The sequence below is a fragment of the Triturus cristatus genome, chromosome 5_1, assembly GCF_964204655.1.
Source record: "Triturus cristatus chromosome 5_1, aTriCri1.1, whole genome shotgun sequence".
Taxonomy (NCBI): Eukaryota; Metazoa; Chordata; class Amphibia; order Caudata; family Salamandridae; genus Triturus; species Triturus cristatus.
The window spans coordinates 126,209,177-126,229,483 of NC_140587.1; the positions used below are offsets into that span (position 1 = coordinate 126,209,177).

Here is a 20,307-nt window from a genome sequence, read left to right on the forward strand (position 1 = left end):
GAAAAAGGCACATATGGCTGTTGCTCTTGCAGTCTGGACCATGTGGTTGCTAGCACTGAGCAGAGAAATATAAAGAAAAGTTACGTGTTGAGAACCTACTGTAACCATGCACTTATTGTATGTAACCTGCAGGTCACAGGGCCTGTTTTCCTGCGGTTATGGTCCTGCATGCTGGACAGAAGCCAATCAGTTATCGACATTCATCCCCATGGCCAGAAAGATTAGCTGTGGTTGGCACGGCTCAAGGCTTTCTGCCTTTATTATTTAACATTTACTCTTGTCCCTTTGCTAAGTTACTTCACCAGGCAGGGTCAGGTTCTGTATGTATGAAAATGAGGCACTGCTGATCTTTGGCATTTCACAGACCGAAGAGAAGAAAAGGGGACATGAAGTATCAGGCTACAATGGCAATGGCTTCATTGATTAAATTCTGAATGCTAACTAACTTTCTTAAGTTAAATCCTACAAAAAATGAAATCCCCGTCTCATCAGCTGGAACTCATCTAAGTGGTGTTATGCATACATCCCGCATAGCACATCATACCTCAATCTAGGGAAATACTTAGTCACCTCACACTAGAAACATAGGTGGCCCAAGTTGCAAGCAGCGACCATTTCTAAATAAAGTGGTTCAAGGGAATCCTTGCCTTTTGTACCACCATACACCAGTCTTCAAATCAGACTTCGATCTTTCAGTCCACGCTTTACTACAGCAATGTGATTTATCTAAGAGACCCTTTAAAAACTACTGGATAGGCTGTAGATTGTGTAGAATGCTCTGGCCAGACTAATTTTTGGCATAGCCAGACATATTGATATCAGCCCGATTGCCAGGAAGAAGCATTGGCTGCCAGTGTAAGAGAGGGGTTTATTCAATCTTCTAATAATAGAAACAAGGAGCAGTACATCAAGGCTCTCATAATTTCCTAGTAATTTAAGTGGTCTAAACCTTCATGGGTGCTACACTTGTTGTATCAGTCGAGACTGGTTGCACCAAAATCTCACCACATGTTTTTTGTTGGTTCACCTTCTTTCTGGAACTCCATATCTCTGTTTTTCAGAGCGGAGATGCGCATGTTAAAATATCGAAAAATGCTGAATACTATGCCTTTTTAATAAATTGGTGGCTTATTGTTCTATTCAGATCTGACGTTTACTTTCCTTGTATACACTCCACTTTCAGTGGAATAAACGGTGCCTTTTTTCTTCATAGTTTTATAGATCCGTTTGTTGCTACAATAACGGTTGTCTGTTTTTAGTTTACAAAGTGCAGGAAGCATGTATTTCATGCAGAATTAGGTATTTTTACAGGTGCATTTTACAAATAAAAGTTAAGCTTACCATAACTAGTGCATAAAGCAAACAGGATTCAATAGCAGCCAATCATTGGGGATGTTATCATGGTTACAGGCATCCACATCACTAATCAACATCAGCCTTGAAACCACAGTCCTAAACAGCAGCTTATCACTCACCTCCACCCTACTAACCATCTGGTGGTACAAACACATCCTAAACCAACCTCAGTCACCCTAGACCTGATCTCAGACGTTTTGATGATCTCCTAGGAACTCATACAACCGTAGAGTGCTCATTCAGACCCAAGGGATAGGTTAAAGCTAATATTACTCACTCCAACACCATAACAGTGGGTATCACCCACTCATCTCCATAAATGTCTGTTGCTCCTCTACAACCGAACAAAGGACTAAACACAACAAAAATCTAATTTAGCTCCAATATCAAACTCTTCTCTGATAACCTCAACACAACTTTTTAATAACATATCCGGTCTCTCTCATTTCTAACCCCCATGCGGACTCCTGCCATCTGTGTTCAATATGTTACTCACAAAGACAGCAAGGGAAGTAGTGCCTATGTACTGCAAACACCTGACTAGCCAACCCTAACTGGTTCCATTATAACCATACAAAGCATACTCAACTTTGCTACAAACATCCAAAAGGACAGAAAAAGACCTCTATCTCACCAATCAATTACACCAGGCTTAACCTCTCCATACCTCAGCAGCCCTTCATTTCCCAAACAACTCTGCTACACTAGCTTACACCCTCACCATTATCTTCTTCAGAAAGGCCATTCAAATCCGGATATTCACATACATAATGGCCCAATATTCAGTCTCTAAACATGTTGGCGAATGCGGAGATGTTTAACCATGACGAACCACACAAGCATGTGTAGATTCCCATCTAAAGTGTCCAAAGAACATGATAAGGTCTTGTAAGCACAAATTTGAAATATGTCAAGTGGTCCAAATCAATCATTTAACATGTGAGCATGATGTGGCAAACCAACGACACACCATGCAACAACTATCTTCACAGAATTTGCACTATGGATAATAAAAAGAATTAAATAAACTATCCCGGGGCTGGTTCTTCACTCACTTGCCAATGGTGCTCATATCATACTTGTACTGTCGGAAGCTGTTTATTCCACGCACAGTGATGGCTTCAATATGATAGCGCAGGAAGAGGCCATGGTCTCCCTGGGGCCTCCCGGAACTTTGCTTCAGCACCATCAGCATCAAGGTCTGCAGGCTATGTACGTACGCGGGCAGATTGTCCCAGTCATTCCGCTGCAACTGGAAAAGGAGGAAGTGACAACATAAAGAGGTTTATTCAGAGACTAGCAATGTACATGGCTGGGAATGTAGAGATTTCTAAGATTGGAAAAAACCCAAAATATTAAAGGTGTGTGTGAGCAAGACCGTGTGTATGCAGCCTGTTTATTGAATCAAATCTAACACACAATGGCCATAAAGGTGCAATCAAATTTTAAAGTCAGCGTAACCGGAATAAAACAGAGACCCTCAACTTTGTACGAGAAGGTTATGCTATAAAATATTTATACAGCGCACGTACACCCAGAGGTTTCATGGCGCTAACTCTAGAACTTGACGGAACCAATGTAGAGTGTTAGTCATGGACCTGCACAATTAGCCAGGTTTTAAGCATTTTCCTAAAACTCAGAATGTCCATACATGACCGAATCTCCGGAGGGAAGGAATTCCTCAATCGCTGGGCCAGGGATGCAAACCTGCATCCTCCCTGTCATTTTAGCTTGAAGGCAGGGGTGGTCAGTAAATGGAGATAAGCTGAGCGGAGGTTGCGAGAGGGAGTGTACCTAGATAGGAGGTTGTCAATGAATTTCAAAATAAGACATCCTGTCAGGCAGAGGGAGGCAGTGTCGTTTTTTCAAGAGAGGTCTGGCCGATTGCCATCTGGGTTGCTGGTGGATCAGTCTCGCTGCTTGGTTCTGAACCTTCTGTAGCCGCTTGATTGAGTGGCATGGCTAGGTAGACTGAGTTGGCATAGTCCAGGTGTGATAGCACCAGGGCTATCACGACCTGTATCAGTGCTGCGTGAGTGAGCAGACGGCTGATTTTTCTGATCTTTTGAAGCTGAAAGAAACAGGACAAGACCACCGCCCGACTTGAGATCTTAAGGATAGGTAGTTATTGATCGTGACTCCAAGGTTTTTGACAGCGGTAGAGGGCACGGGGGATCCAAGTTCCGAAGGCCAGTAGTGTGGGCCCCAGACGATCTGACTGTTCCCTGTCAGAACCAGTTCAGACTTGCCTGGATTGAGTTTTAGATGGTTTAGATCCATGCAGTGGTGGATGTGAAGCATGGTGGTCTGGAATTCAAGAATTGAGTCAGGTGAGTTATCTATGGTGAACGTTAGCTGTAGATCATCGACATAATTGAAGGTAGTCACATTCCTTTCCTTCAAGGACTGAATCAAAGCTAAGAAGTAAAGATTAAATAGGTAGGGAGATAGTGAGGATCCTTGTGGGACTCCACATATGGATGTAAGCGTAGTAGCTTTGAATGGGGCTAAGTGTACTACTTGGGTGCGGCCTTCGAGGAAGGAGCTAATCCAGCTGAAGGCTGAGCCCTGGATGCCCGCCTTCCAGACACGGTCCCTCAGAATGCCATGATCAACTGAGTCGAAGGCGGCAGATAAATCTAGTAGCACCAGGGCATGTGGAATACCTCTGTCTGCTTTATCTCGTGAAGCGTCCAGGACTGCCAAAATGACTGTCTCTGTGGAATGGGCAGGACGAAATCCTGCTTGGTGTGGCTCTAAGTAGTCAGACAGTTCCATGAAGTTGTACAGGCACATTGCCACGTGGGCTTCCAGTACTTTGGCCAGATAAGTGAGCAGGGAGATGGGCCGGTAGTTTGACAGGTTTTGATGGTCTGCTCCAAGTTTTTTTCAGAGAGGGACCACGATTGCATGTTTGAATGCTTTAGGGACACAGCACAGCGAGAGAGACCCATTCAGGAGGGTCATAGCGGGACTCGGCAGGGCGGAGAGTGTGTCTTTTAAGACATGGGGTGGGCAGCAGTCCATGGGGGAGCCGGATTTTACTCTGGACAACAAGTCCAGGAAGGTCTTGGTGCTGATGGCCACAAAGTGATCCACGGTAGAGGGGTTCCGCGTCGTAACGAGGGGTGTCTCATTGGGGATGCGTATTTGGATGGTGGCTTTAATGTTAGAGATTTTTTCCAGAAAGTAGTTTGAGGAATCGTATAGTGCTTGGGTAGGACTATCTGCATTGGACAGTTTGTTAACAATAGAGAAGATTTCCATAGACCTATTGGTAGAGTTTAAAATTCTGGAGGAGAAATAAGCGGCCTTAGCTATAGTAATGGCTTTTTTATATACTTTCCGTGCTTCCGAATAGTGGCATTTTCCTTCTAGGGAGTAGTTCAGTCTCCATTTCCTTTCTTTTTGACGGAGGGCAAGTTTTTGTTCTTTCAGTTCGGCAGAGAACCATTTCTGTGTATCAGGGTGGCGAGCTCTTTTTAGTTTTTCAAGCGGCTCATGCTGATCACTAGCCGCTAAAAGCCAGGCTGAGATGTTTGCCTCCAGGAGAATGGCAAAGAGGCTCCTATTCCATGATTGATATACTAGTCTTCAATCGTCCCCTGGATAGTAAAGGAGAGTGGAGGCTCTTTCTTCCTACGCTACTGGAATCATTCTCTGTAGGATGTCTCCAGTTCCAGTTTCTGAAACCTCCATCAGAAGGAAACCATGACTAACACATTTTCCATATAGTCTGGGGGTGCAGGAGGCAAAGAAAACTAATCTCATTATAGAAGAGCAGTCTAATACTGTGAAAAGGCTCCCCACTGTTGTGTAGTTCCTACAAATCTATATAGGATCTGCGCGTTTAGACAACATAAACTAAGGGATTGGTGTCCAAACTGATTTCAGACACCCGCAAAGGATACGTAAGCCTTTAGACCAGCTAGCTCACAGTGCCACTATAAGCCCCCTAACCTTACCAAGGAGCGAATAGTTTCTGGCAACTATCAAACATGACAAACCTTAACCCTTCAGGGATCGTGAAAACAGTGTACTACTTTTTTTTCAGTCACTCGTGTTCACTTGGTCTCAGAGAGATACACAGAATAAACGATGGGGACGTTTTTAATAAGCATTTATTGAGCCAGCGTCATTCTAGTCTAAAACATGCGTGCTGCGACAACCATTAGACAGAAACCGATATATACGATTGCAAACAGAGTAAACAAAAGGTAGAAGTGTACCATAGTGCTATAACAGATTAATTAATCAATCATTTAATTTGTAAAGTGCACTACTTACCCGTAAGGGTTTCAAGGCGCGGGGGGCGGTGCTTCTGCTACTGGTCGAAGAGCCAGGTCTTGAGTTGTCTCCTGAAAGTCAGCAGGTCTGCGGTTTGTCGTAGGAAGAGGGGGGAGGGTGTTCCAGAGGCAGGTCCTTCTCCCACCGTGCCGCCAAGACCTGGAAGTGGTTCTACGGATGCGCGGGGCGTGGTCAGCAGAGCGGAGTTTCCTGTTGGGTACGTAGAAGGAGAGTCGACTGTTGAGATAGGCTGGTCCGGTCTTGTGGAGTGCCTTGTGTGCGTGGATCAGGAGCTTGAAGGAGATTCTCCTATCGACGGGGAGCCAGTGCAGGTTTCTCAGGTAGGGGGTGATGTGGTCACGGCGCGGGACGTCGAGGATCAGGCGTGCAGAGGCGTTCTGGATTCTCTGCAGTCTGTTGATGAGCTTGGACGAGGCTCCGGCGTAGAAGGCGTTTCCGTAGTCGAGTCTGCTGCTGACTAGGGCCTGGGTGACTTTTTCCTTGTGTTTGTCGGGATCCATCTGTAGATCTTGCGGAGCATGTGGAGGGTGTTGAAGCAGGTGGAGGAGACTGCGTTGACTTGTTTGGTCATGGTGAGTTTTGAGTCGAGGATGACTCCCAGGTTGCCTGCGTGGTCGGTGGGGGCCGGGGGCGTCCCCAGAGAGGCGGGCCACCTTGAGTCGTACCATGCTGAGGGGTTGGACCAGAGGATGAGGATCTCCGTCTTGTCTGAGTTCAGCTTAAGTCGGCTTTCCTTCATCCAGTCGGCGACTGCCTTAATTCCCTGGTGGAGGTTGGATTTGGCGGTGAGAGGGCCCTTGGTGAGGGAGAGGATCAGCTGCGTGTTGTCGGCGTAGGAGATTATGTTGAGGTCGTGCTGTCGGGTGATCCATGCTAGTGGTGCCATGTAGATGTTGAACAGCGTCGGGCTGAGGGAAGATCCTTGTGGGACGCCGCAGAGGATCTTGGGGGCCTCGGACCGGAACGGGGGGAGGCGGACTCTCTGAGTTCTGCCGGAGAGGAAGGAGGTGGTCCAGTCCAAGGCCTTCTCCCGGATCCCTGCGTCTTGGAGTCGTGTGCATAGTGTGCGGTAGCAGACGTGTCGAAGGTGGGGGGAGAGATCCAGGAGGATGAGGACCGCCGTCTCGCCGTTGTCTAGAAGGATCCTGATGTCGTCTGTGGCGGCGATGAGGGCGGTCTCGGTGCTGTGGTTGCTGCGGAATCCTGATTGGGAGGGGTCCAGGATGTTGTTGTCTTCGAGGTGACGGGTGAGCTGGGTGTTAACTATCTTCTCGATGACCTTTGCTGGGAACGGAAGCAGGGAGATGGGTCAGAAGTTCTTGAGATCGCTCGGATCCACCTTGGGTTTCTTCAGTAGGGCGTTGATCTCTGCGTGCTTCCAGTTCTCAGGGAAGGTGGCGGTCTCGAAGGAGAGGTTGATGATTTTGTGCAAGTGGGGTGCGATGGAATTGCTGGCATTGTTGAAGATGTGGTGTGGGAGAGGGTCGCACGGGGATCCGGAGTTGATTGTGCCCATGGTCTTGATTGTGTCCTCAATGCTCACGTTGGCCCAGGTTGTCAGGGTGTCGTGGGCGGTGGGTCCGGTGCGGCGAGGTCTGCAGGGGTTGTCCGGGGTTTGAAACAGTCATGGATGTCGGCGATTTTCCGGTGAAAGAAGGTGGCGAGGGAGTCGCACAGGGCTTGCGATGGTGGAATGTCGTTGGCGCTGGAGCTGGGGTTGGAGAGTTCCTTCACGATGGTGAAGAGCTCCTTGCTGTTGTGTGCGTTGTCAAGGCGGTCTGTGAAGGAGGTCCTTTTGGCGGTCTTGATGAGGTGGTGGTGGTGGTTGCGGATGGCGTCTATGTGGGCAGCGCGGCTATCCGGGTCTTGTCGCTGTGCCATATGTTGTCCAATTTCCAGCAGGTGCGCTTTGAGTCGAGGAGTTCCGGGGTGAACAAGCTGACTCTTCTGCTGGTGTCTTGGTTGGTGGGTTTTTTCCACGGGGCTACGGTGTTGGCGCAGTCGTTCATCCAGCGTTCAAGGGTGAGTGCACCATCATCGGGGTTGGTGGGGTTGATCGGAGGGTTCAGTGCGAGGCTTGTCTGTAGTTGTTCTTCAGTGACTTTGCCCCAGCAGCGGCGGGGGTCTGTAGGGTGCGGTGGTGTGTGAGGGGTTTTTGGAAGAAGAAGTGGATGCAGTGGTGGTCTGTCAAGGTGAGTTCGGAAGCGTGGCTGAAGGTGAGGTGGGGCTTAAGGAGAAGATGGCATCTAGCATGTGACCGGCGATGTGGGTCGGCGTCGTGACAAGCGGTTTCAGTCCGAGGTTGGCGAGGTTGTCGATCAGGGTGGAGGAGTTGTTGTCGTCGTTGTTCTCCAGATGATCGTTCAGGTCTCCGAGGAGGATGTAGTCAGTGGAGGTCAGCGCGTGCGTGCTGATGAGGTCGGCGATGGAGTCGCAGAATTGAGGCCGGGGTCCTGGCGGTCTGTAGACGAGGGTGCCTCTAAGGGTGGTCTTGGGGTCCGTTTGGATCTGGAAGTGCATGTGTTCGGCGGTGCTGAGGGTGTCGTTGAGGTTTGTTGAGACCCTGATGACGTTTTTGTGGACGATGGCTATTCCTCCTCCGGCCCTGTTGGTGTGGTCTCTGCGGGTGATCTTGTACCCGTCTGGGATGGCTATGGCGATGTCTGGCGAGGAGGCTTAGTTCATCCAGGTCTCGGTCAGGAAGGCGACGTCCGGTGATGCGGTGTCGAGTAGGTCCCAGAGTTCAACGGCGTGTTTGTGTGCGGAGCGGGTGTTGATCAGGATGCATCTAAGCTGGTTGGGTTCCGTGGTGGCGGGCGTCTCGGCGCTTACGAGTTAATATATTCAGGCATATAGAAACTTGGCAATAATCACAGCAATAATCATGCATACTCCTAAAATGCAAACCCTAGCTAAGTGTACCTAGCATAAATGTAGGTGTGAAGCCAAGAATCCCCCTAGGAAAGAGCCAACACCATTATCTGATGGGAAAGAACGAAGGACCCCACAGAGTTATTATACAGGACATGGTAATCCTGCTGTGCGATACAGAGTATCCTCATGCCAAATTACGACATTTATTCGGCACCTAACTAGGTAAAAGGTCAGCGCCAGAGCGGTTATATAGAGCAAGGTAGGACAAATGTGGGTAAAAGGTCAGGTGGCTACCTAGTATTGTGGTAGATTGGGGCTCATAACACCACGCCTTGGAGCACACCTCATATAGGTCTGTTGCCCGCTACACCTATCAATAAAGGGACCAATCTTTGATGCACATGATGAGGCTGGATACCCATCACCAGACCCCACTTTATTTTATAATTATTTTTGCAATCAGTGCAACACTGTAATCTATGCCAAACACACCCATGACAATCTACGCTGACAACTTCCTTTTGGAGTATGATGGCTACACTTGGTGAAAAACAGATTAGCATTTTTATATAAAATATTATTCGGGGGTACTGAGGGCTTCTCAGTGGCCAGCGCTAATGTTTTCAAACAGAAACCTCGCTATAGGAATACTGGGTATGGTAGCTGGAGTACTGCTCTTTGGTTCACTGGTGCTTTGCCTTCTAGTCTGCATTTCAATGCACTCATAAACACGGCAAGAGGGGCTGCACAAGTACAAGAATAGAAAATGACTGATCCTCACCTTTCCTTGGATAGTACATAGGAGACTGTTCTTCTGGCAGAATGCATTGAAGAGATTCACCAGATCCAGGTTGGGTAGCTGCCCATTAAGTCCTTCCACAGCGATGTCGAAGCTGGTGATCACGTCGCTGCTCATCTCCAATGAGACAGCTGCTTGAATCGCACCAGCTCGGCCCATCATCACCGATGTAGTCAAACCTAGGGTAAAATTCAAAGAAGCAAAATCTCAACTCCTTTCATGCACAGATGGCATCAAATCCAAGAATAGGTGCAATCGGATCTGCAGGCTGGAATAGAGAACTAGTGAAGGTTCTCAACAAGGAACAGAATCTTCAGCCTAGAAGCCCAAAATTCCATATGATGGGCACCTACTATTTAACTCAAAAGCTCTGGAATCGATTGTATACGAGTTTCAGGCAGGAGGGAAGGCAATATTTCTACATGGGACTCTTACAGAAATATCTGGTTTCATGGTTTTACCCATATGGCAATACTCAGACCATCAGTGACTGCGTGCTTACAACCAAGATTGTTAAATTGCAAGCCAATGCAAGGTCAATAATGTTTTTGACACCCCAGTCCCTGTGTCCTCATAATGCCCTCTTGATTTAACTTAATCAAAGTCCCGCTCACGGACAGTACAATGAGGAAAGGAGCAGAACATTTCCCTGCTAGTAAAATAAGTGCTCCTTTTTGTTACAGACCTGGGTTCAACAAAGGATCCTGAAATGCATTTTTCTGTGGAAGTGTACATCAGGCACGGATCCCCAGTGCATCTCTGAAGCAAAATCATTCACTATTTTCCTTTAAGATATTGCTCCACTATTCTGAACACGCCTCCATCAATGCTTTCGTTAAGAGTACTAGTCAAGCGCAACAAAGCAAGGATGTTTAAAAGTTTGTGATTCCACCAAGTCAAAGATAGGGTTCTTGCTTCTAACATTGGAAAACCATCTCTAATGTTGTTGCCCCAAACACTACCACATTAAATGCTGATCATACTCAAGACATGCAGTTGAGCTCAGCCGGCTTCAACCCCAGCACCTTGACCCAGGTCTCTTGAAGCATGTCTTAAGTATGATAAGCATTTAATGTGGCAGTGTTTGGGGCAGCATCCGTTTGCCTAATTTTGCTAGGACTCCTCTGAAGGTTGCTAATTTGGGGTGCTCCACCCAAAAGTGCATACTGTCCCTCCTCCCTCCACTCCACCAAAACTCCTTGTCTGGCTGGGGTGTAGATGTGATAGAGTCTCACTGGTGGGTATTGCCAGCCAGCGAGAAAAGCTTATAGTGGATTTTCTGATTCCTAATGCATATCGATGTGGTGTGTGGTTTCCCACCGGGTTTACCATTCGAGGTCAATGGCCAGCCTACTACGGTATTACTCCAGCAGATGTGGGCAGAGTTCGTAAGAAGAATGTAAATGGGGGCTATTACCCACCTATTCCCAAGCAGTTCTAGAATCATGGTTTCAAATGGGGGCGGGGCGAGGCTGGCCCTCTGCTTTATAGCTCTTGGTTTCATTTGGGTACTGAGAACCCAAAATCTAAGTCGGACGTATTGTAGCTGCTCCATCTCATTGACTTGAAGGTTACTATACATTGTGTTAACAGTTTTATATCACTCCCCTGAAAATAAATTCACAATCATTCTGGATTCTCTCTGTCTTTACTTGTGAAAGAGACTGCTCTTCAGTGTAGGGCTGAAATACTTGTTAAAGTTTATTAGAGTGTACACTGATACGAAATAGGCGAGGCCTAGTTTTTGTGCAATTTTGTCCCACGCGAGTATAGAGGTTCCCATTGGTATACTAAGGTATTCAATGGGTAGATTTCGTTTTTTGACCATTGATTATTCTAAGTTGAGCTGCTGTGTAATACAAAAAAACCTTGACCATGGGCCTTTATTTATAAAGAGGAGGGCATTTTTTCTTCTTTAAACCTCCTTCCTAAATCTATTATGGCCCTGGGAACCCCATCCCCTAGGTCCATTTATTTTTTAAAGGGGAGGGGGATACGTGCCCCCCCCAAGCCTCCCTAGACCCTGGCTGCCCTATCCCCCTGGGCCACTATTAAAATTAAAGGGGAGGCAGGCCAGGCGGCCCCCTCCCAAGGCCTTGTAAGGCCCTGGTGACCCATCCCCAAGGGCCGTTTTGTAAAACTAAGGGGAGGGGGGCATGCAACCCCTTTCCCTGGGCCAATGTCATCCCCAGGGACCTTATACCCATGGGCCAAGCGTATTTGTTGGGGGGAGGGGTGCACGTAAAACCCCCATCCCCTGGCCGCTTTTGGCCCCATCCCTTAGGGGACAGCACATTGTCTTTGGTGAGGGAGCATGTGCCCTCCCTTCCCCGGCCAATTTTGGCCCTGGGGACCTCATTTCGCATTTTCTTTAGGTTATGGTTCCCCCCTCCCCGGACCAATTTTAGCCCAGAGGACCTCATCACAGAGTCCCCTATTATCCCAGCAGGCCCCCTGCATCCAGAGGGAGCCAGAACGCCTCCAGCCAGTAGGGAGCAGCTAAAACATGCCGCTCACTGTGGGCAGAAGCAATATTTATGTCTATATCAAATTGCCAGTCCACTCCTAGCAGTTGGGAGCATTTTTCAAGCTCCAGCCCACAGGGAGCAGACTTGGAGTTTGCTCGCCCTTCATGGCAGATTAGAAATTGCACCCACCAAGCAAGAGCAAAACAGGTTTCCCTGCCTGCACCAGGGCGGGGAGAAGAAAACACTATTTCTAGGGGTTGGGCTTCCCCAGTTCATAGCCTGAGCAGACCCTGGGAGATCGGGTCCACAGGGCCATTAATGGCTCAGGGAAGGGAGCTGTGCGGCCTGCTCTCGCCTTTACGGATGAGGCAGGGCTCCAGGGGATGGAGTTCGAGGCCAAAATCCGACCGGGCTGTGTGCCCCTGCCTCTTTACTGCATGGCCAGACCATGGGGAATGGGGTCCCTAATGCCAAAATCGGCACTTTGAGGAGGAGGGGGTGCTGCGTGCCCCCTAGCCTTTCCATGCACAACCGGGCCCCAGGGATGGGATTCCCGGGAGCGACACCGACCCGGGAGTGGGGCTGCGTAGCCCCCCTCCTCCTTTCAAATTACAAGTGAGCCCCGAAGGATGGCATCTCTGGGGACGAAATCAGTCCAGGAAGCGTGCCCCCCTCACATTTTACTATGGTGTATATAGAACAAGGCAAAATTGGATCGTGTTTGTTCAGAAAACCAACTGCTGGAAATTCATTATTGCACGCAAATAGATTTCATCCCAAACCCACCATCACAAGTTTTCCATATGGAGAATTTTTCCGTATACATAGGGCTTGTAGCACAGAAAGGGATCTTGTACATTACCAACAAGAAGCTAAAATGAGGTTTATTGAAAGAGGATATAATCCTAGGAAATTGGGCATTGCTATAAAGAAAGCCAATAGCGAGGATAGGAGCAGGTTATTAAACCATAACAGGGAGATGGAGGTGGTGGATACACTAGTAGACACCAGCATACCGGAAACAAAAAAAAAGTCACAAATTAGACTGAATACCACCTTCAGCAAGCAGGCCAAAAACATCAGGGCAATAGTAAATCAACAATGGCCCATTATCCTTACGGATGCTACCCTTAGACAAGTGCTCCCTGCAAGACCCACTTTCACATTTCGTAAAGCTTATTCTAAGCGAAATCATTTGGTCAAAACAAGCCCTGAAACCGATAACAAAATCAGTTGGCTGTCACCAAAGCGGTGCTTTTTTAAATGCAATACACGCCACGCATGTAAATTGGGAACCAACACCACCTCCTATAGTACAGCTTTCTCTACAGACAGCATTGAGCTTAAAGGGCACTACACGTGCAGAACAGACCACACTGTATACGTGCTACAATGCAACTGTGGTCTACGCTACATAGGTAGCACAATGTTGCAAACATATATTAGCATTTACGAGCAATAGTCGATTCTGACCAGTCATACCCAGTAGCAAGGCATTTTAAATCTACACACAACAATTTGAGTTGCCTTCAATACTTTGTAATCAATGCTGTACAGACAAACAAAAGAGGTGGAAATCGTAAGAAAATGCTCAGGCAATTGGAATCCAAATACATTTTAGAATTAGACACCAAGTACCTTCTGGGTTTGAATATTGGTGAGGATCTGTATAACTACCAATCAGAATGCAATTATGTGTATACGGTCCACCATTGCTGCTGGCTGTGGTGTGCTTAATAATTGTATCCCGAGTGATATTCTGTATCTTGTATCATTAAGTAAGATTGCCCCACATATGATGATACAATATGGCTTTGCCAGTTGACAATATTGGGTCCCTCTTAGGCCAACAAAGGTCTACATATATGTATATATCCTCTACAGCTGCTGTATTTATTTTTAGAAGTTTAAATTACTGGACTCCACATGGTTGTAAGTCTTGGGAACACACCATGTGAGCACTTTAATACATCATTTGGCACTTTTTTTTCTACTAGTAGCACTTTAACATGGCTTATTATCATTGTACTGTAGATATCATGTGCAATATGAACCCAATTAACATGAAGCTGGCTATCGTTATTTGCACACTAGTTGTCCAAATAGTGTTATAATCGATGTATTGGTACATTTGATGAATATACTATCTGTTTTTATAAACCGTATTGAATTGTAAATCGATTTTAGCCTTCTTTACAACAGGTTCAATCAATGGAGTTTTGCACATGTATTTATAGATATTTTAGATGTAATGCAGCACTGATGTATTATTATCATCTATTACCAGCAAATTGAATTTTGAAATAGCAGTACAATAGTTGATATATGATCTATAGTATCTCTTCCATGGCTACTGATTTGGTCACTTGTCACATGGTTAGTGTGTTACCTATTAAACCCTGTTTTAACGTAGCGTGGTCATGTGATCAAGGCCCGAGCACGTGGTCGAAATGAGTCATGGGTAGCACTAACTAAATAAACTTTATTTTTAGCACCAGCAAATCTTGAAGTCCATACCTGTTTTGTGCATGACTTGCACTTGGATTGTTGGTTCGAATATATATATATACACACACACACACATACACACATATATACACACACACACACATATATACATACATATAAAAATATTCTTACATTAAAGCGAATTGTTAAAGTATTGTTATAGTTAGGTGAATTTGTCAGTGACAACATTAACATTTGAACTAAAAAAAAAACACAGAAATTCACCAGTCAGTTAGCAGAGCTAACTATAACTTGCGCACCGGCCATGCACTGCTTATGACCTTACATATTACATCACTCATGACGTGTTATGTGACATCATTATGAAATAAGTGGCGGCTGGTGAAAAAATAAAATGGTATGGCGCAATTACCTCATCGATTTTGCATGTGTGCAGTGAAGGTTATAAACCTGCTGCTTTTAGGGGAACGGACAGTTGCTACCACATACACATAAATAAACAAGCCCTACTGTCACTAAACACTAACCTGAATGAAGAAGGGTAAAAAGGCTAAAGTGCTGCGCTTAGACCAGCCTGGAAGGATTACAGTGAAATTGCAGAAGCACTACTGTGAGACAGCCTGCAGTGCCTGATGGTATCGCTGCCTGCCGCCATCAGAATCCTCGGTCAGAATGCAGGCTCGTTATAGCTGCTTAACTCAACTATTGTTCATGCTGCTGGTGTTACTAGCGGTGTGTGTGAAGAGCTAGCACAAGAGCAGTAGCCCTTGCAACCAGGAAAGGAGCACTCACTGCATGAGAGAGTGGCTCTCGAAGTACAATTCACATGCTAGGTACTCCCAGAAGAAGTGAGTACTGCTAATTATTTATGCTGGAGATTGTAGTGACTTGAGTCACTTTTGTGGTCTGACACCCTATGATGACCCTCAACAACCACCATTTTACCTGATTTTAGTGTGTTATATTACCCTAGCCTTAACGTAGGATGGCCCTGCATATGTCTGCCTCTCTTATGTCCTGTAATCTTGGTGTCTTTCAGTAGAATAGTCTTGCTAAGACTAGAAGGTGTGGGATGTCGAGGTGCAGTGTTGTGGGTGATGGTGCACACATGTGTTTAATGTTGGATACTGAGGGATTAAGTGTATAATGTTATTTGGGTTAGGTGAATTATGACTTTCACCTATTGGCTTTGACGTGGTCTAATGTCATTCTGTTTTCTGACTTTACCTTGCTTTATGGCAGTGCTGACTATTGCCTTTGACATGGTTTCATGTCATCCTTGCTTTTCTGATTCCATCTTGCTTTGGGCCTTTCTGTGTGCATGGCTTAACCAACTCAATTTTCATGACTGAAGCCATTTTCTGTGCCTGCACAAAGCTGTAGAGGTGGGCAGGGCATGTTTTGCTCTTCTCCTGTTTTTCGCACTTTACTGACTAGAGAGAACTGGTTCTTATCAGAGGAATGTACATGGTCTGTCTCAGAGCCATAGCAAAGGCCTGATCAACCGATGCAGTGGCCTGGAGCAGGCTGGTAAGGGCTCTCATGAGAACGAGGGGGCGAGGCTTGCTAGAAGCTTTGTTGTGTTCGAATTTGTATTAAAAAGGGGAGCCTACACTGGCCTGGTGGAAGTTCACGCCGTGGAGCAGACGTGTTGTCACCGAAGAGTGGGGGCTGGTGTCACCTCTGAGCTTTCACCCGGTTCAAACAATGGACTCCCCTTGAGCGAAGTGGGGTGAAATGATGAAGCAGTAGGTGAGGTGTCTCTGCTACTAACGGTCTCTTGATTCTTTACTGATTCTTTCCTTCTTATTTTCTGATTCTTATATCCATACATACATATATTTCTACATATATATTTGCTTTGATTGTGTATTTCAAATCGGTTATTTGATATGTGAGAGTCTGCCATGATCAATATATATTCGGCCTGGCCGTGATTGAAGTATTGTGTTAATAAATGTATATATATTCCATATGTTTGAATTCATCTTTTCCTTGTCGTAGGAGGTGATGAGTGTGCCCTCCTGGCAAGTGATGTGCAAAGTATATCTCGCTCTAGAGAAGTGTTGTGTGTGTTACCTTGGTCTAGAGGAGACTCATGTGATATTGTTTACTTGCCTTGCTTTTGTGGGGGGGGGGGGGGGGGGGGGAGGGGAGTGTTGAAAGTTTGCCCACCATAGGAAGTGCTGTGTGTATGTTATATTCCATAAGTTTGGAACGGATATTCTCGCCCTGGGAAAGTGACGGTACATACCTTGGTCCAGGGGAGATCTGAGACCTTTCATTACAGCGATAATCTACTTAATGCTTATTGATGGTAGGAAGGGCTAGGAAGGAGTTGGTGAGTCAATCTCCTTAATGGCCTCCTCTTCAGACCCTCTAACCAACACTGAGGAGATATAGTGGTCTGGTCCCTGATGTTCTCCTATAAATTGTTCCCATTTGTCCTTCACTTGGGATCTCAGTGTAAAAGGCAGGTGCCATTATCAAATGTAGGATAGTCAATTTGAGTATACAGTTCCCCAGTGTTAGGACTTTGTGGGCACTTCTGATCCAGGGGGGGGTTTCTCCTCCTCTGCACAACAAGTTGGTTTTGTAGCTCATATTAAAGCATTATAGACCATAAATTGTCCCAACAGAATTTCAAAGTTTCCCTCAAGCTCTTGAAGGAGCTCAACACTGTCACCATATATAAATCACCCGCCATGTGGATTTGGGGCTCAAGCCAGGGTTTTCAACTGTAGATTTTAGTCAGTTCCCTAAACTTCATCATGTAACAGTGTTGCCAGCCTATGGACTGCATTACTTCCAGGTCTGCTTCGTTCTGCCAAGAGTACGTCGCCACAAAAATTGCCTTAAGACGCAAGTAGGATACTTGCGCATGCCCCAAAAGGGCACCTACAACAAGTTATTCTAATAAACAAGCCTGGACCTCCAGAAGGGACAAAAGAGACTCCGATGCCACAAGCTCTTCCAGATAATCCATTGTTACCTGGCCCGTACGTACTCAGCTTACAGGGCACTTGTACAATAATTAAACCCACTTCATGAGGTTCACTTTTTTTTATTACTATAAACATCTTTTATTGAATTTTGTACAGATTAGAATAAAGGTCACACAATGAGCATGTTTGAGATCGTTACATTGCTATCGCACAGGCCATCGGCAGGCATTTGGTACATTATGTCCAATGTTCGCTCTACTTTTTTACTCTGTGTGGACATGCAAGGTCTCTGTGCGCTGCAGATAAGGCTATGTGTGCCAAGAACCTGACCATGCAAGCGAGTGCAGCAACAAATATCAGTGAAAATACCATTCCACATTGTCGCTTTAAAAAAGTGAAAAGAAGGTGCATTTCCACACATACAGCACCAGGTGAGGGGTCTTAAGGCAGGTTTGCAATATAGATACACATGCCATGACACTGGTTACACAGGTAAGTACACTCCGGGTTTAGGAAAGCACAGGACTCCAATGGTTGTACCATTATAAGACCCATCCTACACAGGGTTGGACTGGGAACGCAAAGCAGGCCGGGCATTACATGCAGTTTTTGAGGGGTTCTCCCCAAGAAAATTTGAGCAAAAGTGGCACATTCTACAGCACATTTTGCATTATATATGCAATTGTAGTAGCTTCTAAAGCATAGTAAATGATGACACGAGACTGCACCAGGATTCAACATTCGTTGGGAGGGCTCTTCAATGATTCCCTTACTATTACTCTCCTGCATTGCCCCTCATCTCTCCATAGCCCCTCTGTCACATGTATTTCATTTGTTTTATAGAGCCTCTCATACCAATGTAAGGCGTCAGAGCACTTTACATCACACAAATGCAGAGACAATGAATCATAGATGTGTAAATCAGTGTATAGAAAATGTTACATTAAACAAAGGGGACCACAAGGTGTGGAATTCATGTCATCCATACCGGTAGGCATTTTTTTTTATTTTTTTTTTTAAAAGAGTGCTTGGTCTGGAGAAGAACAAAACTCAGGATTCTGGATGCAACAGTGGTTAGGGTTGGTTTTACTAAAAATAATGTATTTCTACTCAAAGAAACCCTTTTAGCAACATTAGGATTATGAAAGACTCGCAAAAAAGCATTACTTTTTAACCTGTACCATGAAGTTTGATAATACTTCATAGCTTACTGTGCTAGATTAGGATTGTAGTTTATGAACTGCACACTAATAAAAGGCTTTTTGTAACAAGAGCAGCAACCCTCTAAGCCATGTACATTCTGTGATCTGCATGGTGCATGTCCTTTGCAGCAGGCATATTAACCCTCTGCGCTACCTTCAATGAGTCAAAACTGCCATTAGACAAAACTCCCATCTCTCTCCAGCAAGTACCTTATTCACCATTAATTAGCCAGACACTTATTATTGCTGAAAACAACTGGCTATACAAGGAACTCATCAAAAATTCCTTCAAAAAAGAGGGGGGTCCTAGGGATAATTTTTAAAGACCTCAACAGTTTCAAATCCCCACATTAATACAAAATACAAGTAAAAACAGGAAGTCTAGAAATAAATATAACCCACAACAACACAAACAATGACCATTACAAATGTAAGAAAAGGAGTCTTAAAGAAAAGTGAATGAGATCCCATCACCCACCGAAGTGGCTTGCTTCATCATCTGGGAGCTCTTAATGAACCTAACCCTCATTAGAAAATTGAGAGACATGGTTCAGTGAAAAAAGCAGCAAAGGTTTCACTTGTGTGGAAAAAGCCAGTATGTGCTTTCGGGGTGATGGTTGCAGTGCTAGTGTAAAAATGTGCAAAAATTGGTGATTTTAAAATTGACTAACAAGACACAAAAATGTTTATTCAGCGCTGTCTTGGTGTCAAAGTAAAAGCAGTGTCTATACAGTTTTAACAAATAACTGTAGGATGTATTGGTCTACATGTTTCAGCCCTTGGATATTGAAATCCCGGCTTTCGTCAGGACCTTTGTTTAATAAGCTACTGCGAGAAAGGAAGTGCTTAATGTGCAAAAAATAAATCAAACAATAAAATCAAGGTTGATGAACCATACAACCTGCGTACATCTGTGGATCAAATTTGGAAAAATACAGACAGTAGTACTGGTATAGTACCCGGCTTTGTGCGGGTGCGCGCCTCACCTCACCTGGCATCCGCTCAGGACGTGAGGCACCGCTCTCTCCGTCGGTACCCCTCGCTGAGTCTGAGCTAAGCTTACATTTGTAATGGTCATGGTTTGTGTTGTTGTGGGTTAGATTCATTTCTAGACCTCCAGTTTTTACTTGTATTTTATACAAGGAACTCTGCAGTGGGTGCTTTAAAACTGCTGCACTGTTTGTTTACTACTTTTACAAATCTCTGGTAATGGTTTCATAAAAACTTTGATATACTTTTGAATGATGCATCTTAAAAGAAATTATTCAAGTTTAGAAGTCGTTGCGGGTTTGCTAAAGAAGCACGGAGGCACTGGGGTCTGTCTTGCCGTAGTGCAAAGCGGTCTGTAGTTCATAGGGAGAAATGACAAAGGTTGGTGTTGCCAGTCTTGACTCCAATTCAGCATCTGCTGAAAAGCCTGGTGGATTCACTATAATGGCATTGCAGCTGCACCTGCCGACTCTGGTACGGAGGAACCAGACTCGGTTTAAGATCCTGCAATTCTGGGCAAGTTGTTACCTCCTGCCGAGCCGAAAAAAGAATTATGTAACATCCTGGTACTCAAATAAACTGCCCTAATGACCTTTGGTCATGCTCAAGCTATTTAAAACTGCTAAAATAAATAAAGTAAAAAAAAACAGTTTTTGCACACTATGCTGAAAGGGGAGAAAAACCACCAAAGATAGAAATGTTGCAGCCTCAGGCAGGGAAACCTGGTCTTGCAAACAGTGTTCTTGCTGGTCATGAAATGAGAGAGTGCAGGAAGTACATATAGGCGCTACAAATTCCAATCCTCCTGTTTGAAGCAAAATGACATTTGGGGCACTTAGGCTGCTGTTCGTACCTGAAGTGCTTTTAGAGCGCTGTCCCTTTGCTGTGTGGCATCA

At 45.5% G+C, this 20,307-nt stretch overlaps 1 protein-coding gene across 2 annotated transcripts in view; it reads right to left on the reverse strand.

The window, feature by feature from the left end:
* Window positions 1-20,307, reverse strand: part of GPAA1 (glycosylphosphatidylinositol anchor attachment 1) — an 80,237-nt gene that overhangs the window by 25,760 nt on the left and 34,170 nt on the right. For both annotated transcript variants that reach the window (XM_085604545.1, XM_085604544.1), the window contains 2 exons: window positions 9,320-9,516; window positions 2,412-2,608 (listed from right to left, as the gene is read on the reverse strand). In XM_085604545.1, coding sequence (XP_085460671.1) covers window positions 2,412-2,608; window positions 9,320-9,516 — 394 coding nt within the window. The remainder of the gene's footprint in view (window positions 1-2,411; window positions 2,609-9,319; window positions 9,517-20,307) is intronic.